At 39.5% G+C, this 27,014-nt stretch overlaps 1 protein-coding gene across 3 annotated transcripts in view; it reads right to left on the reverse strand.

Moving 5' to 3' along the window:
* Positions 1-27,014, reverse strand: part of OSBPL1A (oxysterol binding protein like 1A) — a 152,432-nt gene continuing 125,418 nt past the window's right edge. For all 3 annotated transcript variants that reach the window (XM_019526402.1, XM_019526410.1, XM_019526418.1), the window contains 12 exons: positions 24,606-24,756; positions 19,139-19,214; positions 17,872-18,006; positions 17,161-17,258; positions 15,388-15,570; positions 14,816-14,923; positions 14,633-14,722; positions 14,233-14,359; positions 9,659-9,775; positions 8,695-8,818; positions 5,149-5,239; positions 1-1,236 (listed from right to left, as the gene is read on the reverse strand). In XM_019526402.1, the coding sequence (XP_019381947.1) occupies positions 1,134-1,236; positions 5,149-5,239; positions 8,695-8,818; positions 9,659-9,775; positions 14,233-14,359; positions 14,633-14,722; positions 14,816-14,923; positions 15,388-15,570; positions 17,161-17,258; positions 17,872-18,006; positions 19,139-19,214; positions 24,606-24,756 (1,403 nt within the window). In that variant the 3' untranslated portion in view covers positions 1-1,133. The remainder of the gene's footprint in view (positions 1,237-5,148; positions 5,240-8,694; positions 8,819-9,658; positions 9,776-14,232; positions 14,360-14,632; positions 14,723-14,815; positions 14,924-15,387; positions 15,571-17,160; positions 17,259-17,871; positions 18,007-19,138; positions 19,215-24,605; positions 24,757-27,014) is intronic.

The raw sequence follows: 27,014 nt of genomic DNA on the forward strand, positions 1-27,014 counted from the left end.
ACATTTTAAAGCCTTTATTCAGTAGCAATTAAATTATTTGTATTAACACTAACCTCCAGACAGCAGTTAAAATATTATACAAAGAGCAGCTAGCCCTCTGGAAGCTCTGTACCCTGGTTCTATATAAATGTATTTCCTCAACATAATGCACCCCAAGTAAAGGGGTAAAGCTGCTGTGTACAGTAGTCTCCATGCAGGTGCCTTACTGACAGACATGCACAAGACCTCCCCCGAAGGAGCTGTTTGTATAGTACACGCAATTGCATGTTTCCTCCAGTAGTAATGTTCTACTGGGTCCTGATTTTTTGTTTTTAGAAAGGTTTTTGCCATTCTGCAATGGTGCCAAGCACCCCACAATTTCTAGTGCATAAAACAGATTTTTTAAAAACCTGTTACTAGTGTGCAGTTCAAAATCAAGACTTGCAAATATCAAAATGGCTCTTAATTCCTTCAGCAAAATGAAGTGTGCAACAAAACAAGAGGGCAAATTCAAAACGCACTGCACTAAACATGGAATAAACACTTTGGAGTAATGTTACCGGCTGAGCTGACTTCTTCAACATTCTGGGGACAGTCATTTTTCTAGAATCACTGACCAGAATTCTAGGGAGCTATCTTAATAAAGAAATCCACTGTATGAAAGTTAAGGAGGTCTTTACAAAAAGAAAAAAAAAGTGCTCTTCTCTAGCTTTAAGCACAGCTTACTGCAATTCATACAGGTGCTCCTAAACATTCATGTTGCAATAATGTCATGTCTGTCCATGTCATCTCAAAAGGTTTCAGTTGTGCCAATGTAATGGTTAAAAGAAAGGATTCACAGAACATCTGATGATGTTCTATTTCCTATACACCAAGACCTAATATAGGTGTATTCAGCAAATATGATAGCACTAAACTATGACAACAATTGAATCATTTTTCCCCCCCATTCAAGACCCACCCTCAAGTATTTCAGAACCCAAAGCAAGCATGTTTGAGGGCTTTCAGGTCCCGTACCACCATATTCACTGCTGGAGAGGCTTAATATTCGGTTTAATAACTTGTCAGTTTTTCCAGGAGATGAGTAGAAACAAAAAGAACATTAAAAACAGATTAAGACTTATTTGCATTATCCCTGGGTTCCTTACTGCATTTTAGTAAATATCAGGTAAATTGAAGTAGTTTCTGTCCCAGTAGTTGCCAGAATACAGCCAGTCCTGCGCTCCGGTGTAGGGGTTAGGACCTTGATGGAACCATCTGTAAAAGAGGACAGTAATTTTGCAAAATCGAAATACACCTTGCTGAAGTTCAAAACTGCTTTGCCGTAGCTCCACGTTTAACTTCCAAACTAGTCTATGGAGACTTCCTTCAATGCTGCAACGCACCCAGTTTTAATTCAACTCGATGCATCTTGAATTGCTAGATTTCTCCTGTCACAGTTGAAAACAATGCTACTGTTGTGCTGCTAAGTGAGGTGCAGACTATTTACAAGAAATTTAACTATTCTACTCCAAAGCAATTTTGAACAAGTTTTCTTGGCATGCAGGTAAAAGAGTTAAATCATTTCTTGCAAGACATGAACACCACAAGCACTGCATTCCTGAAAGCAGAGGTTTGTTACTTCACCAGCACTTAGGATTTCCCCAACCTTCTGAAGGACTTGTTTTGCCAAGTAGCAAATACCAGTGCACAAATACACTGGCACATACTCTGTAGTACCTTGTCAGGACATGAGGCTGGTCTCATTTAATTTTATTTCCATGTTCTCAGCTAGCTTCTTTGCCTGTTCCTAGAAGTGCTTTAAAACCACCATTTTGCAATCTGCATGCTTCCAGTCTTGTACAGTACACATACATACACAAAAGACTAACTTGTAAGTCATACATACTATTTAAAAACCCTTCTGGGTGTCAGCCACTCTGCTCCTCTTACCTCTTATATATACACGAGTAATAATTACAGCAAAAACTGTCACTTAGGAGAGCACTGATCACTCTGCTCCCCTGCAAAACTAAAATACTTATTTTTGACATAATGTGCATTGTCAGCCTTATTAATCCTCCTCAAATTGGTCTAAAAATCTGTGCTCAGTTACTCATCACTGCTTCACAGCAGTGCATACAGCTTGCTGAAGTGTACAGTTTTTTTTCTTTTAAAATTTGCCTGCTCTATTTATGCCATGATTACTGTTTACTTGGCAAAGTACCCTTCCTGCGAGGTCCTTCTGTGTCAAACACACCCATCAGCTTCCTTCCGGGGTTTGGTTAGCCACATCAGTCAAATTTTTGCTCCTCTTTTCTGTGAAACAAAGGCAATTGCTAACGGTAAAGACCATAAGGTTTTTACCCCTTTTAAGAATGGAAGAGCTAGCATATTGTGGTGTTTTGGTATTGGGTTTGGCTTGTTAGATATAACAGGATTCCATTTATATATTGACCTTAAATCATCATATATTCTAACAGAATTCTGTTGTATAACAGAATCACATGCCAAGTTCCTGGATCTAAACAGAACATCCACTATGCCTTGTACAAACCATGGCTGATGATAAAGCAAATATCCAAGCATTTATGCAGTTCTTGTACTGAACAAAAAAAAAAAAAAGAGTCAAGGCAAGCAAGCTAGAGGATGTGGCAGAATGTTTTCGCTGCTTACATCTGATCCACTACTACCAATTTCTTCACACAAGAGCTGCTATACTAGGAGGATTTAGCTTACTAAAGTAGTAATAGAACATGTCCATGTACCCCATGTGAAGGATATGGGGTACATCTATACCAGCACTAAAGTTGAAGGGGTTGGTTGAGAGTAAGTGATAGCCACTACTGGTTTCCCACATTTACAGGCTGTCATTGTGTTTTTCTGCAAGACACGGTCCTTGCTTCAAGGAACTTACAGGGAATACACCAAAGACACTGATCAAGATTTTTCAAGTGTGATTAGCAATTTTGGGTGCCCAACTGGAGTGACGTCTTTATTTACTTATTTTTTTAAATATCAAACACTCATGCTCCTGCCCTTTGACAGATGTCAGACTGGGCAGCCAAAATAAGCCAATCACTTTTGAAAATCCTAGCCTTTGTGAAGAATGACAGCCATAGGAAAAAAAAAATTAAGGTTACTGCTCTACAGTGTATTTTCCTGCAGTGAGCAAATAGAAGCAACAGCTGCATTATAGATGAAATGCTTCAGATAAGTATAGCTGGCTTTCTGGAAATATGTAAAAACATACCTCTAGTGAGTTTGCATTATCTTGTACACTATTTTCTCATAAGTCTTAATGGGGACGGAACAGACCATTCTACTTGCCACAATCTTAAGTGAATTGCCTTGTCAAAAGTGCCAGATAGAAGCAACCTGATCAATGACTAATCCTAAATAAATCACCAGAATTTCACTTTTACTCCACATTAAAAAACAAACAAGCAAAAAAGCACCCCCCCAACCCCGAGGCATTTTTTTATTAAAATACTGGGGAAAACTAACAGGAAGCATCTGGAACCCCCATTTATCTGTTGCAACTACTGTATAAGGAAGTCCTTATAAAGTAAAAAGACACCTAACACCCTTGATTGTCCATAGTCAAAGCAGGGAAGGGGGGAAAAGGGTATCAAGGACTTCACTATGTTATTCAGAAGAATTAGAAAGATGTTGCTCTGTGCTAGTCTTAGGAAAGAAAGCCAAGCACTTCAGGAGAGCAAGCGTAAAAACAAGTCAGACAAGTCCAAACCTGGGACCCAGGGCTGATGGATGACTTCAGTTGAAAGAAAAAAAATAAAGCAATTTAGTGTTACAGCTAGACAGTCTAGTCAACACACACACACACACACACACACACACTCTCTCTCTCTCTCTCTCTCTCTCTCTCTCTCTCTCTCTCTCTCTGTCTGGGTGTTTAAAATGCTTAAACTAGAGAGTGAGAGGGGAAGAGTATGGGCTCTCAGTTGTGGCATAGTATCTAACCTAAAAGTTATCCAAAACTCTTCAATCTTCTGCAGAGAAGAGTAGGTAAGAAGAGACCATCATTGCTGGTGTATTAAGCAAAAACCCTTTCATGTCACACTGGATGCAGTTTGTCAATATGCCCTTTTAAAAGGGTTTATATCTCAGCTCATTTTAAAACTGGCTCCTCTGCCCCATCTCACATATGAGTTTCCAAAGCTGCCTTAAAATTTTCGTCTTGGAGACACGAACCACTGACTAACACTGAACGCAGCACTTCAGTTCCAATGTCAACACGGGCTACAAAGTTTTCTTGAAGTGGAGGAAAACAATTCAAGAGGCCTTCTAGTTACCAAACTAGCCAGGATACAAGAAAAAAACCCAAAAGCCTGTAGCAGTCAGGTTTCTGGACTAGCTAAGTTAATCTGTTGTGCTGATTTGCAGAAAACAAAAACACAAGAGCTGGCAGAAGGTAGGACTGCGTGGCACCTTAAAAAATAATGTTCAGAGAGACAAACTCCTATTGCAACAAGTGCCTATAAAACTCTTGCTTCTTTGAATCAGTTAATTCTGTCAGGTACCTCCCTGCACTATGTTCTCCCTGACATCAAACTAACATGGCCAATCGCCTCTACATATGAAAGTAATGTTTCACAGTTGCGCACAGTCTTAAGTGCTTTCTAATGTTGTCCTTGGACAAGAAGCAATCATTTGATCAGTTTTTGGCCTCTGGCACAGGTGTGCGCGAAAAGGAATAAAAGCAAATGGATGTTGGCAGTTCGATAAGAAACTACACAATTCAATGGTTAGCTGAAGGAGAGCAACTTATTAGGTATTCTCTTCTCCCTGGAGCTAGGCAGGCTGCTGCCTCAGGTTTCCATCTGCTGCAGACCTAGGGAACTAAAACCCAAACCATAGCCGCCGTGCACACCACACATACATTTTGGTCAGGGTAAAATATCAGAAAGGGAACACGTATTGCCTTGAGCAAGTGTCAACTGTAAACAGCTCTAATTAGAAGAGAACTGAGTGATGGAAGGCTGGAAGTACGACTGACCCTAGCTTGGCCTTGTGCATTCCTTTGCAAACACTACCAACATTTTGACCATGCTTTCAAAGTGTGGCAGCAGTAAAGCTGAAGCTCTAACTGCAGGCAACTGAAAACAGACAGTCAATGGAGCCTGACAGCTACCCTGAATGTTCAAACACTTTGCCTTGTGTACTAACCTTGTTTTCCAGTCTTCCTCAGTCTTGGAACGGTTTTTGCGAGCAGCCCTTTGTTTCTCTTCTAGCCGTTTCTTTTCTTCACTGGCTAAATCTGAAAAAGCAACAGAATTAAAATCAAACAAGTTTACAGATGACTCCAACTTCAGGGGGAAGTAGATACACTGGAAGAAGGGCTGGGATTCAACAAGGCCTTGACAAAATTAGAGGACTGGCCCAAAACAGATCTCATGAAGTTCAATAAAATACAAGTGCCAGGTCCTGCACTTAGGATGGAATAATCCCATTTACCCAATTGAATAAGCAGCAGGTCTGCAGAGGACAACCTGGCGATCCCGTGGACAATAAGCTGAATGAGCCAGAAGCGTTCCCTTGTAGCAAAGAAAACTAATGGTACCCTGGGCTGCATCAACAGGAACGGTGCCAGGAGATTGAAGGAAGTGATTACTCCCCTCTATTCTGCACTGGTGAGGCCACATCTGGAGTACAGTTTTGGGCCCCCCGCTACAGAAAAGATGTGGACAAGTTGGAAAGCCCAGCAGAGGGCAACCAACAAGGTTGTGGGGTTTGGGCACATGACATACAAGAAGAGGCTGAGGGAATAGGGCTTAGTCTGGAGAAGAGAAGACTAGAAGGGAGATTTAAGAGCAGCCTTCAAGTACCTGAAGGGTAGTTTCAAAGAGGATGGAGCTAGACTGTTCTCAGTGGTGGCAGATGACTGAACAAGGAGCAATGGTCTCAAGTTGCAGTAAGGGAAATTTAGGTTGGATTTTAGGAAAAACTCTGAGAAGAATGTAAAGCACTGAAGCAGGCTACCCAGAGAAGCTGTGAGATCTCTATCCTTGGAGGTTTTTAAGAGCTGGCTAGACAGAGCCTGGGCTAGAATGAATAGTTGGGGCTCGTCCTGCTTTGAGCAAAGTGTTGGTCTAGACAGTTTCCCAACCAGCGTGCCGCAGCACAGAAGTGTGCTGTCAAAAATGAACAGGTGTGCCACAGAATTTTGCCATGGCAATGAACTACAATAGGTATGGAGGACAGGGAATGCCTTAACAGGTCTCCCACAGAAAATTTATTAATGTAAGTGTGCCTTGGGGTGGAAAAGGTTGAGAAACAGGTCTAAATGACCTCCTGAGGTTCCTTCCAACTCAAATTTTCTATTATGCCAATTAAAAAAAAAAAGTGTACTATTAGATGGAGATTTTTCCAAGTTTTACAGCTATACTGATGGCTCAGCTGCTGTGTGTAATGGTAGCACGTGACAGAATAAACCCATTTAAAGAACAAATCTAAAACAGTAGAGTTGTAGCAACAGGATCAACCAGTCCGATTTGGATCTTCAGTAGTTTGCTGTGCCATGGCCTAAGATCCCCAAGAATTCTGTTTGTGTTAATTGATCCATCTGAGACATCCTCCAGAAAGGCAAATGGATAAGACAGCAGGCTGGATTAAGGAAGTCTGGATGCAGGTTTCCAGCTGTGCCTCCAGCTGCATGACACACAAGCCTGCACAAGCCTCTATTGTGTGCCTGTTCCTCTTCTATAAAAGATGAGGAAAATAGTATTCTTAACCTGGTAGAGAAGGTGCTAGGATACAGTCATTCTTGTTGGACAGGTATTAGGATACCATGGCGATGCAGCCTCATAAGCGCACTGAACAAAAATCACTGAAACGCTTAACAGAAGGGGCACTCCAGTCCATGATGCATGCCTTCTGCCAGTTCACTAGACACTGAGTGAACTTTGGTGAGATCACATGCACTTGTCTTCCAAAAGGAGACTGGCAAAACCTTCAGAAAGCATTTAATGGGCAGTTTAAAAGTTGTTCCCAAAAGAGGTTCTCCTGATCCAGTCTCCTGCAAGTCTGTTACCCAGTGTGTTATTGCAGCCATCCACCCACAGGAGTATAATTGTAATAACACACACAGATATAATTGTAACTGTATGACACAGCTCAAAGATGGATGTTACCGAATGTGTTACTATAGTAAGAAAATAATGCAGTACTATGTAGTAGATGCTTTGGATCAGTAGGGATGCAATGAGCTATGGTGCCAGTCTCACTGATTGTATAAACAATATGATATACAGGGCAAAATATACTGGTTTGAGGAGGGTGGGGAAATCAACTCAGCTTCTGCTCACTTAAGTCTAAGATCATATTACTGATAACTGAAAAGGCCACCCAAGCACCTGGCATTGTAATACCTAGAATTTCTCATTTCCTATAAAGCAGCTTGTAGTTGTGAAACAAGGGGGACTTGGATGCGATAGTTCATAGTTAGTAGGGTCGGAAGGAACCTGAGCAGATCATCAAGTCCGACCCCCTGCCATAGCAGGAAAGAGGTGGTCATCTAGCCTCTTCTGAAAGACCCCCAGGGTAGGAGCCAGTACCATTTCCCTTGGAAGTTGGTTCCAGATCCTAGCTGCCCTGACAGTGAAGTAGTGTCTAATCTGAATTTACCTTCCACCAGCTTGTGACCGTTATTTCTAGTCACTCCTGGTAGCGCTCGGGGGAACATGCACTCCCCCAGTGCCTGCTGGCCCCCTCTGACTAGTTTGTAACAGGCCACTAGATCCCCCCTCAGCCTTCTCTTGTGGAGTTTAGATAGGGATGATCCCAGCTCAAGCAGGGCATTGAACTAGATTATCCCTGGAGGTCCCTTCCATCCCTACTTTCCTAGGATTCTATGAGTTTAAAATGTCTTGAGATCTATAGAATGAAATAATTACTTCATCTGTAGATGAGGAAGGGGAGACAGAAGTGAAGTAACTTGCCTGAAAATCATCAGGAAGCCTGACAGTAGGGGGACAAAACCCAGGCCTTACAAGTCTCCAAGTGTGAATTCTAACCACAAGTGTAATAATGCTCTTAAAAAAGCTAGATAAAAAAAAATAATCAGGTATCAGACATAGGAAAGTCTACTCGTTCCTTCTCCTTAAATCCTGCACACCAGAAGCAGCACATCTTAAAGGATGTAGCACCAAACATGCTGCAAAGGAAACTTACTTTCTCCAAACTAACTCCAATGGCACCCCCCTGCCTCAGAACTGCAACCTCCTGCTGGAAATAATTTTATAACAGCCACTCATTTCTTTTGGCGAAGGAGTTTGACTTCAGCAGGTTTGACTGCATTAGTGGAAGTTAGCAATTCAAAAAAACATTCTACCTCACCAACTCACAAGAGAAATACAGGAAGGCTTTATAGTCTAAAGACAAGTTTGACACATTTAAGACTTAAAAATCCAACAAGTTTAAGCAGTATATGTTCCTTCCACTGACTTCAGGTCCTTCTCTCAAAAGTAGAAGATAAGTGAATACAGCATGCTTATAAAGCAAGTATAAGAAACATGCCTTATATAAAAAGCTTTACACATTTAAAGCATATTCTCTTTAGAAGCACATTCTTCAAAAGGTGTGTTCCAAAGCCAAAAAGCAGCATCGAGAGCTGGTTATTGCTCGAAACGGAAATTTTGCCACATGCAGTTGGAATCTTTCAGTTCATCTGAGTTCCTCCCAGTCATTCAGTTCCAAATTATTTTTAATAGTTACCTATTTCACCATTCTCCATGGCTTTTATATCTGGTCGTAACCTGCAGTCAGTTTTAGGAATAACACTTTCCATTTCTTTGTCCAATTCATTCAAAGCCATAGCAAAGCTAGTGAAATTGTACATCTGAAATGAGAGGCACAGAAATACAGAACAGCTTTACAAAAGCTGTTTGGCTACTTATGTACTCTATAACCAAAGGGCATTAAACATATGGAGTAATACACTCTTGAGTGACCAGAACACAGCTAATTGTAGTATAGCAAGAATGTGAAGATGCCAGCAAGGCAAACCTGTGCCATGCATCCTTCATGCACATATCTAATTAGAGCAAGACCTGACTATATTCAGGTGGGTTCTTCTTTCCCTTTGCCCTGCAGAAACCTTTACCTCTGCCCCTAGAGCAACCCAGACTTCCCCCTCTAAACCTCCATTAGCAACTCTGAGCTACTATTTTTCTGTTCCAAATCTCTATCCTGTCAACTCTCTCTCCAGCTATGTGGCTTTTCAGACACATCATGCAGGCTTCTTTTTCAATCCGTGTACTCCTGCAATGCTTGTGGAGCTTGTCCCTCTATGAATGCTCTTTACAAGATGCTTTGCAGCTGGCTGCCCTGTGCTATGAAAAATCAGCCTGCAAAATAAATAGCCATGCTTACCAGCAAGAGAGGGTAGAGTACTACAACTAGCTGCAACAAATCCTAGTTTTCACTAATTAGTAGAATAAGATTCTGTAAAAAGTTATGCTATGCTAAGAAGGGAGCCATACATGCTGCTTTGGCTTATTTACATGTCATGTCCCACATGACAGTTAACTGTCAGGGAAGTTCACATTCATAACAGTAAAAGCAGATTTTACAGAAGTTCACAGCTGTAGTTTGAACAAGAGGCAAATCGGAGACTAAAGTGTACACTCTACATCAAACAGTTTAACATGCACTTTTAAAAAGCAGCAGTCTGGCTAACCTGTGCTGAATTTGGAGGTCGTGGTGCTATCCTCCACAATAAAATACTTCCAGGAATAACGTGCACACTTTCAGAATCTGGCAGAGGTATCTCATCTGGTTCATCTGAATTACCCATCTGGAAGCAGCACAAAGAAAAGATATTTTATTCATGTAGTACTAAACAACCTTAGATTGTAAAACACCCCTATACAGAAACTACATTAAAAAAAGACGTAAGACATGAACCCAGAGAGAGAGAGAGAGAGAGAGAGAGAGAGAGAGAGAGGGAGTCAAGAAGCATGCAGACCCCAAACACATTCATTCCTCAATACTTAAGCCAAAGCAACAAAACAAGATTGCGCACTCAGAGATCCTTGCGAAGAACACTGAAGAGGAGAGTAGGGAGAAAAGCTACATGCATACTGCACCAGACATACAGATTCAGGAAGGTTGGTGCCTGCACATTCAAAGCATGTTTTACCCTCACATAAAAGAGGAGTCTAATCAATCATTATAGGTGCCTGCACATATGCGGGGTGGCTACTTCAGACTCAATTAACCAAGTCTGCTGGAGCATGCTAATTAGCATGCTCTAGCCAGCTTCTGTGTTTCATGTATCAGCATCCCAAGCTCCAAACTGGATTAGTGCCATTCAGCACAGGTACTCTTAAGCTCTTCTGGCCTTACCATGTTGACAATTCAGTGCTAGGAGAATTAAGTGAATGTTCTTCTAAGAGAAGGATGCATAATCTAAGATGCAGCCCCAGGATTGGTGTACACTGCTTGAGGTGCAGCACTTAATACCTCTCTGGGAAAGCTACTAAAGTTACAGTCTACAGCTTGAGTAAGTTTGAATGGTAACGAGGGAGATGGGCCTTTTTCAATTGATTAAAACACAGTGAGTGCATCCGCTTGAAATGCTATGTCACTAGGGGGATGAGCCATGGTGTCGTGACACCACTGCTACTGCACAGGGGGGGTCGGAAACTACTAGTTTGTTGCTACTGTGCAGTAGGGTTAGAAACTCCTGTGTGGCACCAGTGGTTACTGCACCGTCAGACATGCATGTAGACACACACCACTCTGGCTCAACAACAAATGTTTGAAACTAGGTTTAGTTTCAATATTCCCAAAAGTTGTGCTAATATGCCCGGTGAAGTAAAAAAACCAAACCACTACCACCTGTTGACATGATTTAGCCACTGTCTAAATTGCTGCCAGTCTGACGTGCATCTTGTCCTGTTCAGGGACCAGTGGGTGTAACTTTGTGTTCTGACATTTTAATCTAAAATAGTTCTGAATGGTGATGCAGGAAAAGGCTTTAAGGGATCTTTGGAGGTATCTGACTGACTTCCAGTGAGACTGACGTGAGCACACACTGATTTCACCTATAAAGTTTCCAGCTGTGTAACAAAGCTTAAAGCCTATTGTAAAATTAACTTTGTTATAACACTACTGAGCCAGGAGTATGGATAAAACCAACTGATGTAATCAGGGTTTCAACACAAGTAAAACACCTAGGGCAAGGCATCATTTTGACCCCAGTTTTCACCTTCCACACTAGCAAGCCAAAATGTATTCAAATATCTGATCATCTATGGAACTTTCTGGTATGATGCTGTCAACACCAAAAGCTAACTGAAGTAACCAGGTTATGACGCAAAAGTAGATTTCTATCCTAAGCTGTTATCAAGCTGCCAGTAGCACTTAGTCAAATACTCCCAGACTATACTAGAACCCTGATTTCTAAAGGAGGTAGTGCCTGTTAAAAAAATTGAACAACAGAAATCAAAGTAAAATGCTACAGGATCAAAAGATGGCAACCTTGCAAAGCAAGTTGGTCCAAAAGCAGCACCTTTTTTTTTAAAACATGATGCAGTTTTTCTGCATGGGATCATGTATTAGTGTGCACATATGCATGTGTTGCGAGGCTAGGTTTCTAAAATATGCACACAAACATTAATTACAGTTATAACTTCAGTAATCTGGAATATGGCTCTAGTTTATGTAATGTTCCAGATTGAGCTAACACCTTCACTAGAAAAATGCAGTACTACTCAGGCTGCAAAAAAAAGTGTGAAGTCTATTTTCCCAGTGGAAATGCAAAATGTACAGTTCTAAAGATGAGATCCCAGTATAAAATCTTGATCAAAGTCAGTTAGATCCCTCAACCAATTAAGTCTGCAACTCTGTTAGATGAAGGTAACTAGATGTGGTCCACAGAATTCAGAGTGCACATGTGTGGGGAGGGAGGGAGAGAGAGTCTGCCAACTCTCCAACTTCGTCATTGTGTTAGTAGCATATCCAGCTTTTCAAATATTGTGACCTTAGGCATGTCTCCAAATAATTTTCTGAAGGAAATCAAGGTTTTCCACAATTTTAGCTTATGGGGAAGTCTAGAACAATCTACTGCAAGAGACAGAAGAGCTGTCAAAACAGCACAGGAGATTCCATACCCCTAAAAAGAGGGAGGAGAGCCTGCTTAGGTGGCAGCATGCAATGAAATGGCAGAAGCCTATGAAATTCTGGAAACATCAGCTCTAAGATCTCCTCTAGCCAAAATTCTCAAGCAGGGTGCCACAGCATCCTGGGGTACCTTAAGCCCCTTTCAAGGGTGCTGCAGGGTGCCATGCAATATTAGCACTGTTAGATGAGCAAATGTAAATTCACAAGATAAACCCAGATAGGTCAAACAGGAATCCATAGTGTTAAAAAAATAAACTTGACCTGTTCTAGTCAGAGTTCTTTGTAACAGACTAATTGTTCTATTCTTTTTCTCTAGTCAAAAAGAATGAAAAAGAACCAGCATTTTCCAAGGGGTGCCTTAAGTCTTAAAAGGTTAAGAACTAGGCCTCCTTTAACGCAACTGCTTTAAGTACATTTGAATGTAATACGCAACTAACCAAGATGTTCAGAAATGAGCTTAAGGCAACATCAGCTCCTGGACACTGATACCGTGCCAGCTGCTCTTGACAGCGAGAAGTGGGAGAGAATGGAATTGCTGAAGGTAATGGAAATCCTATGCAGCTCATATGAACCAGAACATCCAAGTAGTACTTAGGCACTTAAACTTCAACTGAAATCAATGAGAGCATCTTTGAAGCATATAAAGCTTTCCTGTCCATAAGTACTTCTCAAAGCACTTGGGTCCAGATCTGTAGGAGACATCCCAATAGCTAGCAATTATTCTGTTTTGTAGAACACTTGCCTGCTTCCAGGCATCCATTCCCATCATATTTCTGTATTTCTTTATAAGACTGGCAGAAAATAGCCTTTTTGCCAAGATTCTTTCAGTTTAGTTTTTATTATTTTCTGACCAGTTCTAATTTGAGTCCCTCAGATTTTGCATTTAAAAATGTACTAGGAAGCTTCAAGACCAGACAGATGTAACACCCAATAGCAAACTGTTAAAGAATCACCTTGACAGTAATGGAGGACCATATTCTCAATTCTGCCTTTTGAGCAAAAGATCCTACACAGTAGTACGTTCAATTCAACAGTGTATAACATTCTTTTAAAAATGCATAGTTAATTAAAATCCACACTTTTGCCTTTTACTGGAAATCTATGCAAAAAAGCCAAAAATTGACCTAAAACTTGAGCTTTGTCAATGAAGTGTTTCATTCTGAAGTGGGGAGTAGGAGTAATATTTAATATTGTCAGGGGAAACAAACTGGTAGCTGGATGATAACAAGTGTGCAGAGTATGTTTTTCTTTTCTATTCTTCCCCAAGGCTCACCAGGTGCAGCTTCAAAGGGTGGTAGTCCCCTGTGGTTTTGAGATCACCTGACGACAAACACTAGTGTTATCATGCAGCAATAATGTGAGTCTGCACAAGGACAAATGTTTCTAGATGCTCTAAAGACCAATGGCAATTAAGACTAAGCAACAAAGTCTTCAGTCATGTTAAGGGGAAGATCACCTTTAAGGTTTTCAAGAATTTTAAAATGTTATTTTCTCTATTCAGTAGTAGCAATGTCGGATTTCACCAAGACCTTCTTCGTCACTGCCTTAATTAGTAAGATAACAGCCAGTTACAAAAAGCAAATACGCTTTCCTGAATCAGTGGTGATAGGATTAAAAAACCCAAAACAAGAACAAAAAAACAAAATAAACCACAGAAGAAAAGTTAAAAAGGCCAAGTAAAGAAATGGAGCATTTCATCAAGTTCTGGAATCTTTTTCCCCTATTGCAACCTGAGGCTTTGCAGACCTCGAAGCAGAACAGATGTGCCACATGGAACAAGCTCACAATCCAGCAATGCAGCATCCCATTTCCAACAGTAGGCAAACCCAATGACTCAGGAAGGGGAACGCACCCCAGACAAGGCAGATGTGGAATATTTTGGCCTTGGGCTGTGAATCTTCCCCCTAACTAGGCACTGGCAAAATCCAAAGCACGAAGATCAACTCTTCCAAAAATATTTGGATAGCTAGAATTCTAACGCTCACTGCATTTACACATTCAATTGCTCTTTGAATTGAAAGCAGCAAGTTGCAACTTTATAGAAGGGAGACATCTAAGACAGTACTAAGAACCACCTCTTAGAGATGGTGTGTCAGTGGCACAATAGGATGCCTAACATTTAAATACCTGTTTACTGTTTTTCTTCTCGTCTGTATTTTTCTTGTCATTTTTTTTGTAAGCTTCAAATGTAGCTGGGTCAACACCATACAAGCATTCAGTCCACTTCCCATAGAGTGCACAAAGTTTCTTCTTGCTGTCAAGAAAGTAAAAGTTTAGGGAGGAGTTTTAAAACAGCTCATTTCAGGATTTTCAGATTCTAAAAGTATGACAAGAGTTTCTGAAAAATGAAAGCTTTTTAAAAAGGACCAGTCCCTAAAATCTATTGAATATTATGACTGCTGCACAAAAGTTCAGACACCCTACTTATCCTGGATTCAGCATGCTTAAGCATTATTCACTCCAACTGTTCATGAGGTAAATTTAAGTAGCGTTAAATGGTAGGGTCTAATCGTGACACTATTTTTACCTTTTGTCTTGAATATAGCCTTCAACTTTGTGCAACTCCTTCCCAAAAAGGCCACATGGCTTGAAGTTTAATATACATTTCTCACCAGTTCTGAAGTAGAAATCAAAAGACGTTTGTTACTTGCAAAATTACTGACTTTTTTAAAAACCACATTCAAGTTAGCAAGTCATACTCCCAGCTTACTTGTGATTAGTTATTTCTACAGTTCCATATTGTTCAATCCAAAGTTTACCCACGATAATATTATGCACACAGCAAGTAGGATTTGTCCACGTGTAGGCTTCATTGTGTCTGAAAAAAGAAAGAGTCATTGCAACCATTACACCTTTAAAAACACTTTAATAATGACACTACAGCAAGTAACAAGCCAGGCTGCCAATATTCATTTGCGGAAATTCAGCATTTATTGTCCCTAGCAGCACACCAAGACGACCAAATTTACTGTCACTTCTAGTGGGGCACAGCAGCTTCAAATGCCACCATTGCCGGCACTGTCATGTTGGGCAAACAATGGGACTACAGATGGGAACAAAAGGCATTGAAGGATCATGGCCCTGATCATTTTAAGGGAATATAAACACTATGGATGCCAGTTAACCCTACCATTCTGAACACCTCTGAAAAATAGCGTGAAGACAGAACAGTTGCTTTACCTATAAAACATAGAAATGTACATATTCAATTGTAATTACAGCACTGGAGAGTTATTTTATCCTTTATTATGTATAGTGTCAATATAAATATTGACCACTTACTCAAGTAATTCCAGAGTCATAATCCCTTTAGGTTCTGCTTCCACGCTCTTGCCCCAGAACTTGAGTTTAGGATAAATTGAGCCATGAAACACAAAATCATTATTCAGTCCTTCAGCACAGAAAGCACTGACCGGTGGGTGATGACTAACTTGTTCTGAGAGAAGTCTAAATCCAAGATCATCTCTAAAAAAAAAAAAAAATTTTTAGAATCATTGGGGGTTTTGTTTATTTGATTTTTTATTTAGAGTTTACAAAGCTTGCATTTCAGATGCAACTCATACTCTCTCAAAAGAACTTTCTTTACCTATTCTGACATAATACACGTTTAAAAAAGGTTACAGTAACTCCATATGGCTTTATCCAAGGCAACCATCTAAGTTAAAATCCTTGTGCAACACAAGAAAACCTAATCAAGTTTTAACCAAAACAGTTCTTGTAAATAGGAGACATGGTCATTTCTCTCAGACCATACTATGACACGAAACGTAAAACCTGCTAACACATCTCCACTACCCCCATAATTATTATACCCCACAAGAGAACCATCAGCATTCCTGGATCCTACAGCTGCACCTCCAGAAATGTAACAATGCACTAAATGCCTTGATGGAAAATATGTACGAGAAACCAAACAACAACTGCGTACCAGAATGAGCGCACACTGGAAATCTATCAGACAAGGATACCCGTGGGGGCACATTTCTCACAAAACCTACTCTCCCCAATCTCTGAGTTCTAATCCTCAGAGGGAATTTACAGAACACCTTTCACAGATGAGCCTATGGACTTCACTTTATCAGCCTCCTGGATACAAAAAAAAAGTTATGGATTAAATACAGACATTGGATTTATGACGCATTATAAGCTTGCCTGACATCTGACTCCCCAGGTACCTCTCTCCACTATTGACCAGCTACATTCATTCTCCCTCCCCACCCAGCCTGTCTCACCCACTGACTCCTCAATTTACATCTTCACCGACTGCCTTTCTTGCATGCATACCAGCCTCTGGCTTCTTTACTATTGATTCCATCCAAGAAGAGCGCACAAACTGTGGATGCTTCCTCAGCCTGAGAAAGGGTATTTATACCAAAAGGCTTGCAGAGAAGAATTTTTCCAACTCATTGCATTGGTTTAATAAAAAGATATCAGATTTACCCAAAGAATTTTGTCTGCCTATGTCCTTAAGAGACCAACGTGGCTACAACCTATACCCTTGGTCATTTCTTAAACATTTGTAAAGTCTACAACATACACATAGATATGGGTCCTACAGACTGGCCTACCTGCTTATATGGGGTCTTAAAGTTGTCAAGCCTGAAATGGTTATTCTGCCAACTGAATTTACTTTTTAGTTGGGGTTTGTTTTGTTTTTTTTAAAGTGTTAGTGTATGAGAGCCTATGTAATAATTTAAGATAAGTTCGCTTGCAAGTTAGCTGCAGTATTAGTATGTTTATCTAATAAATCTTTGTACAGATATAGCATCTAAATTGCAACACTGATAACTTAGATCAATAAAACTGCTCTGAAAGGAAAGAAGCATGGGGGGGGGTGGGGGGGGGAGAAGGGACAGATTTTCAACCCAGAACAGTTTAAGGTAACCTGTACACTCCCCAAAAAAGAGTTAACAGCTGAAAAGGGGACAACTTTTAGCACATGGTGGCAAAGTTCTGCCCAATTTAAAAGACAAAGCACTTTTCAAGCACATGATAGATTTACTTAACCACCCATCGTTATGCATTATTTTCTTTAATAACATTTCTAGTCTTTACCTGACTAATTCATATGTTTCTCCAAGTAGTGGGTTGAATGGTTTCCCTGTCCGTTCCCATTGTGAAGCAACCGCAGACACAGCAAATGCAGCTACACACTGTTCAAAAGAATATTAAAACATCAAGAATTAACCTTGTTAGTTTTTAGTTCTTGTTAGATGCAAAACTAATTAAGAAGTTGGGTATATCATACTATCTTCTCCCATGAAGATCTGGCAGGATTTTAAGAAAAAAAGTGAAGTAAAATCTATGTTTAAGTTTTCTTCAAGAAAACTAAAACATTAAAGCCTTTAAAAACTGAATGTACTTTGAGGGTGTGTCTACACGTCACCCTGCAGTGCCATAGCAACACAGTACGTTGCCATACAGCATGCTATAGAGACTTAGCGATCAATTAGGTCTACATGCGATTGCCAGCTAAGTCACCACAGTGGCAAAAACTAACCACGCACCATGTTTTAGTACTTCCAGTAAGAAGCATTAAAACATGGCACCATAGCAATGTCGCCACATATGGCGATGTGTGGATGCACCCCCCAGTGAATTAAATCAGATCAATTTAGTTTAGCTAGCAAGAGAATTCAACCTGAAGTTAGAGGGCTGCTCCTTCTGGCCAAATGACAATTTTACTCTAAGCTAATATTATACTATACCCAAAACATTTCAGAAAAGGACTTTCAGAAACATTATGTAACCACTATAAAAAAGTACCTGCATCCTCTCAACTGTGCTGGAAAGCAAACTGGCCTTGTGGATGAGGTACGTATGTTCCATGTATTCTGTAAGTCGCTGTAGAAAGCTCAGTGGTTCATTGAAAATAACTGGCATTGTGATTTTTGACAGCTCCTGATACAAGAGTGAAATATGCATTAAAAGCCAAAAAGACTGGACACAGTTAAATTCTGAGTTGCTGTAATTCACTATCTTAGTAAAGATAAATTGGCACTATTAGTGGTAGTGCAACATCCCTTGACTTGGCCTGTGGATTATGAAAAAAATACAATGTGGATTGTATCATTTTTCTGAGCTTAAGCCTCTTCTTGCATTGAAATAAGTCTTTTAAAGATGGATATAAATATGAATTTCTAATCATAGGAGTGTTTCAGAAAAGACATGAAGAGCTCAGAACACCCTTCTACAAAAGACAACCTTCAGATTAGAAAAAAGTTACCTACTTTTAGAATTGATTAACCAGATGGTCTCTAACAGAGAATATAACATTTTTAACAAGAATACCTTCCAAGTCTTCATTTTAATCTGTGGCTTTGAAGGCCTTATTTAAAAAGAAAAACTTTTGCTCTGAACCCTTAGCATTGTTACAAGCGATTTCCCAGCACAATTTTTGCAGCCCTTCAGTTGGCTTTCAGTGCCATTCTCCACTTGTGATCTCACCAGGACTACACTTTTCTTTTCAATATGCTGTTATTACTCTTGGAACACACCAAACTAGAAAGGAATTTGCTTATCTACAACAACAACAGCATATCACCAAGATCTTTGTTAGCAACATATGAACACTGCTCAAGTTCCAGAAAATATCGACCCAATTTCAAATCGACCCATTCTTCCAGAGTGCAATGGAGGCATTTCCAGTGTCCACTCCATGCACACTGGAAACTAAGCTGCAGGCAGAATGAGCTAGACTTGCTGTCAGCAGCCCTTTGTGCATTTTGGGGTAATTTTTATCCAGTAAGGCCTCTTCGGTGCACAGAAAGCTCACAGAACTGCTCAGTGTTCTGTGCACACACTCAAATGAAGCATTGTGGGGAAACTGGAAGACTCCATCTTGCTATTTTACACTTTGGTTCTGTAGGAAGCTTGGAGGGCTGTGAAGACACCTTTACTCAAATGCCCAAATTACTTGTTCAGCTCAGCCTTAGCCCTTCTGATTATGAACCATGGAAGTCAACAAACTCTTCAGTTTACATAAGATTACATAAATATGGTATTTACTGCATCTTACTTGCACATTACCTACCATTCCAATACACTTCCTCAAGATACTCCAAATACTGAAGTCGTTCCTGGAAAACATTGGAGAAGGCAAACTTGTTCTAGGAAAAAAAAGCCAAGCTTTTATTTCATTATCTGTTCACCAAAAACAGTGTCTATTACTAATATGGCTGCAAACATTTTAATATTGTTTTAAGTCCATGACTCCAAACTGACTAACAGATGAGGCAGTTTTTGCATGTGGAGATAACGTTTTGGCACTTTTCGTTAAAAACAAGGCGAATTAAATTCAACACTCCTTAAGGATAAGCTGAAAAACATCAAATACACCAAATCAGTTGTTTGGATCTGTGAACTGAACTCTTAACAGCAACAAATGTTTGGGAAAAAAAGCAAACAAAAACCATGCATACAAATCAGTTCTTGATATTATTTGCATGATGTGGAAGATAATTTGTCAGTCATTTTTTCAAGGTGGTACTTAGTCTTTTACCAGCAGAATTATGGCATATTACCTCCTTTGAAAAATATATACTCATGAAAAGCTGTAGAAATATCCATTTAGATTAGAGAAGGTTTAAGATTATTTTTAGCTAATGGCACTGAAATATTTAGCCGTTTCTATATTGCACATGAACACCAGACCAAGACATTTTTCATCTCGACTGAAAAGAAAAAAGGTCACTGAAAGACAACAGGAAAATAGAAGCGCACAGAGTTATTCTTAGTTCAAGAGAAATATGACTTTGTCTACGTAGAAGCCAACAGATATGCTTAAGCAGGGTTGAAATGAAATTTTAAAATCAACATGGTTTGGTGCCTGGTGAAAGGGTCCTAAGCCAGGTCTTCGTGTTGGCTAAGGCACTGTTTTTAAATGAAGAACAGACAAATAGCATAATTTAGTTTACCCACAAAGAGGCAAAGCACACACTTTCATTTTATTAAAAAGGATGCATTAGTCCAAATAATCCCCATGTAATCATGGGTCGTGTACCATAAGTCTATGTCTCTCCCCAAGTATTAAAACTAAAAGGAAAGCTATTTATGGCTCTCGAAACCACACCTACTCTTAATTAAAACTGAGATTTAAGAGAAACTTCAACGCTATGCTTGAAGATTCAAGTGTCACACTCCTGAACAAGGAGGTTCTCCATTTCTCCCAGATTATGGAATTCAATATCTTCAAAGACTGCTAAAATGGTATGCCGTTTGTTCTTTGATAGTTTACTTCCCTGTGCCAAGACAAAGCTGCTATTTTCAGCAACTTCACTTATTGTGTTACTTAAATTTTCATTGATACTTCTGTGATAAGACGACAATTTTCCTGGACTGGTTCTTTGATTTTTTCAAAAACAAAGCGTTCCTTAAAACTGGCTAAATCCCTTAGAAGTCTGACTTGGTATAATTTAAAAGGTAATATTTAGTCTCCAACAAATATAGTGCCTTCCATGGTACTATGAAAATTCTCGAAAGCAATTTTAGTTTTGTAATGATTCGCTAAAAATATCCAGTATTAACTAAATTCACTTGGATACATGGAACAATGATGGGGAATTAAGGGTTCTTCCTAATGAAAGGCTTCTTGATCATTAAAAATGGTTATACCATTTAAAACAAACAAAAAAATAGGTCTGCTATTCTAATTTTCAGTTTTATGATGCGAGTGAGATGAACCTGGTCACTGAAAGATTAAGAACATCCTTTGAGGATGCTTTGACGCATGTGTCTAGAACAGGCAGTTTCCACCAAGTTTATACTCCTCTGTATTCATTTTATTATTTACTTCGTTAAACAATAGCCAGAGAGGTAATTTAATGACATACACACGATTGGGTAGTGAGCACTTTAGCACAGAATGCTATGTAAAGTTTGTAAATTTACTCTTTATTAAGAAAATTACCCTCTTCCTTTTGCGAGTTCAAGAATCTATAATTTACTGGTATAATATATATGGTACTACCAATTTTATATTACATAAAAATTATTTTATCATCTTTCAGGTTAAAACTGAATTTCCTGCATTCATTAGCCACACCCAAAATGAAAGTCTGTCCTTTCCTTTTTGACAGTTCTGAGCGACTTAAAAGGTTCTTCGTAGGCAGGCGATAAGAAAGAAACAGAAAATAGTCACATTTCAGCCCCATCAACCTTGACAGCAACCCTGTAAATAAAGGGAAGGGGTTGGAAATTAGCAGCTTTCCTTTAGTCTCCATGGGCAGATTTCTTCTAAGAAGTTATTCACAGATCAAAAATAGCTTTATCTACAATAAACCTTAAAAAAAGAAAGAAAGAAAGAAGTATGTTTCTACTACAAAGAGAAGTAAGTGGCATGGATTCACAGGATCGCTAAAAAACAAACAAAAACAAACAACCCCCCCCTCAAAACCACTTGCGTTCGAAAACATGTTTCTAATAACCACTACGTTTAATGCATCTTGCAACTATTGTAACTGAAAAATATCTTGGGCTTGCTTGCTTTATGCATTGACACTTGTAAAATTTTCTTTCCCCGTAGCCTGATTTCCCTTTGGGTAGATCCTCCACAGAGCAGGAGAAGGGGGAAAACCTTTTTAATGATGGGAAAGGAAGTTTAAGTTAAAAAAATTGGCAGGGAAGCTCAGGAGAAAGGAAAGAGAAAACTGTTTTGTTTTGGGTTTTTTGTTTGTTTGTTTGTTTGTTTTTTAAAAAGAGAAACTGGCTTAGTTTCACTTGGACAGTATTCCATTAGCTGAAGCATTAGATAGTTTGAATATTTCTAGATTGCTTATTTTGTGCCATATGCTGTTCACAATTTAGTATTTTAAAAAAAAAATCCCTACTAAAATAAAAGGCTCCATGTATGAAATCTGCTTCCAGATCAAACAAGCACATCATCATGTTATGTTCCCCATAGCTACTTTAGTATCACTAGCTTTCACCTGGATATGAAAAGGAGATTAATAAAGTGGTTAGTGGGCACCAAATAAGAAAATCAGTTAGTATTATCCTTGGTATTTCCACTTTTATAGTATACCTCAATGATAATGCAAGTTTCATTAGCCTAAGTGTTCACTGACAGTTTAACAGTAGATAGTGCTTAATTACCAGATGTAATCAGGCTTACAAAAAAAAAAAACATTCCTCGTATGAACAGATTAAATGACTTTTCATTTTTTGGGCCCATCAGATTTCCATTGCTCCAAAATCTAAAACAAAGATAAAATCCTTTGGACCAGCAAAGATCGTTGAATATTCTGGTAAATAGGATATTAACTAGCTGGTTATGTAACATTCTTCAGAAGTCCTATGTAGAAATAATCAGCTCAAGAGAAAAAGTAAAGGAGGAAAGCAAATGATATCCTAATATCACGAGATTTATAGGCCACTGAGACACTTGTCTCAAAATGGCTAAAAATGACAGAAGTGCTAAACTAGCAAAAATTTAAAGCAAAACACTAACATTGTGTATTTCCTCAAAGCTTTTGAATCTTATATTGGTTTACTAATTGCCATTTACAGTTTTGCACTTTAAGGATAGATGTTGTGCTCTACAGGATATTTCATCAGCTACAGCATCCAAGCAGTCTGCAAATAAGCCCGGTTTCTCAGAAGTGCACCTACAAGGTAATCTACATAATTTGGAAATAGAGCTGCAGTTTAAATTTTGATCAACTATTAACATAACTAAACCAAACACATTAGCATCAACCAAAAAGAATATGGCAAGAGAACTAGAAACACTGAACAGCTTCATCCTCTGAGGAGCTCTCTTGGAAGTAACATATAAATTGGCATAACTCTGGGGAAAATAACAGTTTGCATCAATATATTTGTGGATACTAAATCCCAATGTGTCACTAAGATGCTAGGTAAAAGTTTAACATTACAGTAAAAACACAGAAGAGGTCCTAGCCATCTACATATATATGCTTAAGTCTTCAACATCCACCTTCTTCCAAGTAATAAATCAGGAGCTAATTTTAGAAGTTAAACATAGGCATCTATTCTAGTTCATGGCTGTTTAGAGAGATCATTAAATATTTAAGACAACACAGTGCAAGATATACAGATTAGGAATGGAAATGAAATCTTGCCCAAAAAGTCTAGTGAGAGGCATCCATATGTAGATAGTAGAGTACATGAGCAAATATGGACCTTAGAGGCTCCAGTCACCTCTTGTTTACAACTGTGGCACTACAGTTGTACAACAAGGCTCATGGAAACTGGCCAAGTTATTGTTAGTTTCCTCTACTTACAGAAGACTGTCTTTAGTGTAACGACCCAAGAACTACACTGACGGCCTTTAATTAAGTTTTTCAATTGTATTTACATATGACACTCGCATTAGTCACTTTTACAGAAAATCAATTCCCTTTCATGGCCCAGAATTTCCAGGCAACAAAACATGAAATTTATGCATTCCTTCCTAAGTATCCATTTCAACTCAGTGCTTCCCATTTTCTGGGTTTTCCAGCTAACTGAATATATTGTCTGAGGGCAGCAATAATGCTGCTTTTTATTTATTTATTTATTTTTAAATAGGTCAGTAAGAGATACCAAGTGGGATGCCTTTAGTCAGCAACTTTCTCTTACCCTCCAGCCCATAACTACCGCACTCCATTTTTGTCCTCATTTCTTTTAGTCTTGACTTAGTGTGGAAGAACAGATGCTCAGGAGGTTGAACCTGACAACAAAGTCTTCTACATTACCACACATTTAATTATTGATTTAGGTATCAAATACTTAAGGTTTATCTTACATTTTCACTGAAGCATGCTTATTTTTAAATTTCTGCCTTAAAGTGGTATAGATAACCCTTATCTAATCTATTCGTAGAATGATTTTACTTCAAGAGACAGTTAGATTAATGTGTTTTTTTTCCCCCCCAAGTATGCTGAAGTTGGGATTGAACTGTAACATATGCATGTTGAATTGCCCCTGCACTGAAAGTTGAGAATAGCAGTGTCTATTACATCTCATTAACTCCAGATCTATTGTCCTCCTTCACAGGCAAATGCATGAACAAAAAAAATGGCTCATCTGACAGCATAAGATAAACCTATGCAACATACATGAGTTTTATTTTAACACTGCTTTGTTTAAACTTAAGTTTTTGATGCCAAGATACCAATATTGAAAGTCATTCTTAATACCAGCAGAGATCAAATGACTGGAAACTAGAGAGACAACAGAAGGTATAAATCATTAAAAATACACGAAGAAATAAGACCCACATCAATTTCAGCAAGACATTTAAAGGAGTTAAAGCCATGTCTGTTTTAAAATGTCCATATAAATTGTCTCCTTGTCAATCGATAATGATTTACAATGGTTCGTTAGCTTTAGAAAGGGTTCTTCACTAGAGGTGCAGAACAGCTAACTGCTTTTCAACTATCATCATCCTTAGAGAAAATTCAAAATGTCTACAGTTATCTTTTGCAAGAGAAAGGATTTCTGCTTCACATGACAATCAAGTTACAACGTAAGTTCAAAAAGCAGAAGCAACATCCTACCTGTGTTTTTTGATGCCATTAGAGAGACACTCTCCACCAACTTTTTCTTCAGACACATTGGAAGTTATTGTATTGTTCGAATCCATGCTGTCCTCTAATGAGTATGCTGTTCCTGTTTCAAATCCACTTAATGATTTTTCAGATTCTGAATCTGCAAAAGAGCAGGTGCATGTTAATGAATCTAACTTCAATGCTAGACTTCACTGACTAAACAGAAACCTCCTCCTAACACAAAACTGAAACCCAAGTAGACTGCTTTGTTCTGATGACAGTATCCGTCTCGTAACTAACTAGCACCTCCACAAAATGCTGACTCCTTACCTAGAAACGGATCAAGAGATTCTGGGATAGGAAATGTAGAAGATTCACAATTCTATTGAATAGAATCAAAATATCCATATTAATTCTCATTTAAACTACTATTAACTTGAGTCAATTTCTCAGTCAGAAACCAATTAAGAACATTAGCGTTTCAAACTTTCATTTTAAATTGAGTACCTATTCTTTTGAACTTCGAATTCATCTAGATTCACTTGTTTTAATTTATTGTTTGCCAACTACCATTTAAAGACACTCTTCAATTCCATGCAAGCCATATAGAATAAAAAGTAATGAATATGTAAGGGGAGCATTCGATACAATGGATTATATCTGACTTTCCCAGAAGGTTATATTGCTATGTAATATGACTGCTAAATGATAACGGTAGCCAGGTTTCCAGAGTATGAAGTTTAATAAAACAGTCTATGTTGTGTCCAAAAAATCAAACCAAAATCTAGTTTTAGTTGGTAAGTGGCTAAACAACTTTGAGGGATGGGAACAGAAAGTTAACCCCTTGAGATTATATTTCATATTTTCTCTTCCCATTCTATCCAGTACCTCATGCTAAAGCATTAATGCCAACTACCAGGAGTCAAGTAGGCAAAGGTCTATCCAAGTCAGTTAACACTGTGCCAACCCACCCATTTCCACCTCAGTTAAGAAATTTCAAAGAAATCTCAATAACTAAGGTGCTGGAAAGGAATTAAAGTCACTAGATAAGGAATCCCAAAAAGGGACAGAAGATGTGATGTAAGAGATGTAGAAAAGAACCAAATGGGACTCAGGGAGAGACTATGAACAGTTACTGTTACTTTACTGTTCCAAGATTCCTATAATAGACCTTTCCATAAGGGGAACACAGCAGAACAGCAGGAGGAAGATGTTTCCTAGCTGCTAGAAGTAACTGATCTACCATCAGTTTAGGCTCATGGATTGCTCCATGGAAACAACCCTCATTTAAGCTTTTGGAGCCAAGTGAAGAATAGCCCTAGTTATCCATCCTTCTGTCTAGCAGCCGCTAAGCTAAACCAATTTAGCTCGGGTGGGATGGGTAAGCGTGTTCTCTTCTAGGTTGGCAGATCTCCTCCGGCAGGCTTTAAAGTAGGCTTGTCGGGGGAAGGGGAAGACGAGGGAAGAGGAAGCCTTGGACCGCTAAACCAAGCAGCACTCACAAGTACAGCCCAGCCTAGAATGACGAGCAAAACATATACACAGGTAAGCAACAGGCCAGGGCAATGCTGTGATTAGAGGGCCAGTGCACACATCTGCAGGAGGCCTCAAATGCCTCTACACAAATGCTCGTAGTATGGGAAACAAGCAGGAAGAACTCACCCTCCTGCTAGCTGACACCAACCCAGACATAGTGGGGCTCACTGAAACGTGGTGGGACCCAACGCATGACTGGGCAGTGAATATTAAGGGCTATAGGCTGTACAGGAGGGACAGGACAGGGAGGAAAGGCAGGGGTGTGGCACTTTACATTAAGGAGGAATACACTTCTTCATCAGGTAGCACGGAGTCAGAGGAGGGGCACACAGAAGTGCTCTGGGTCAGAATACAAGGCAGTTGAGGGGAAAGAGACTTAATGGTGGGGGTGTACTACAGACCACCCAACCAAAGGGAAGAGCTAGACCAGGAATTCTTACGTCAGCTCATGGGAGGTAGTTAGGTCAAAGGACGTGGTCACCATGGGCGACCTGAACTTTCCAGGCATCTGCTGGGAAGAGCAGTCAGCCAGATCTGACCGCTCACGTAGGTTCCTAGCCCAAATGCAGGACCTCCATCTAACCCAGGAGGTGTACAGCCCCACCAGGGGAGACGCCTTGTTGGACCTGGTGCTGGCCACCGGCGACGACCTGGTGAGGGGGCTGCAGGTGCTCGACCACCTGGGTGACAGTGATCATCACCTGCTGGAATTCACCACCCAGCAAAAGGTGGCAAAGGCCTGCAGCAAGGCAGCAGCCCTAGATTTCAGGAGGGCGGACTTCAATGAGCTAAAGAGAATAGTCAGAGAAGCACTGAGGTCCCAGAGGGGAGGGGACCCAGGTGTCCAAGAAGAGTGGTTGCTCCTTAAGGAGACGATCCTCC

Source organism: Gavialis gangeticus, unplaced genomic scaffold (assembly GCF_001723915.1).
Source record: "Gavialis gangeticus isolate Ggan-Ray unplaced genomic scaffold, GavGan_comp1, whole genome shotgun sequence".
NCBI classification, from domain to species: domain Eukaryota; kingdom Metazoa; phylum Chordata; order Crocodylia; family Gavialidae; genus Gavialis; species Gavialis gangeticus.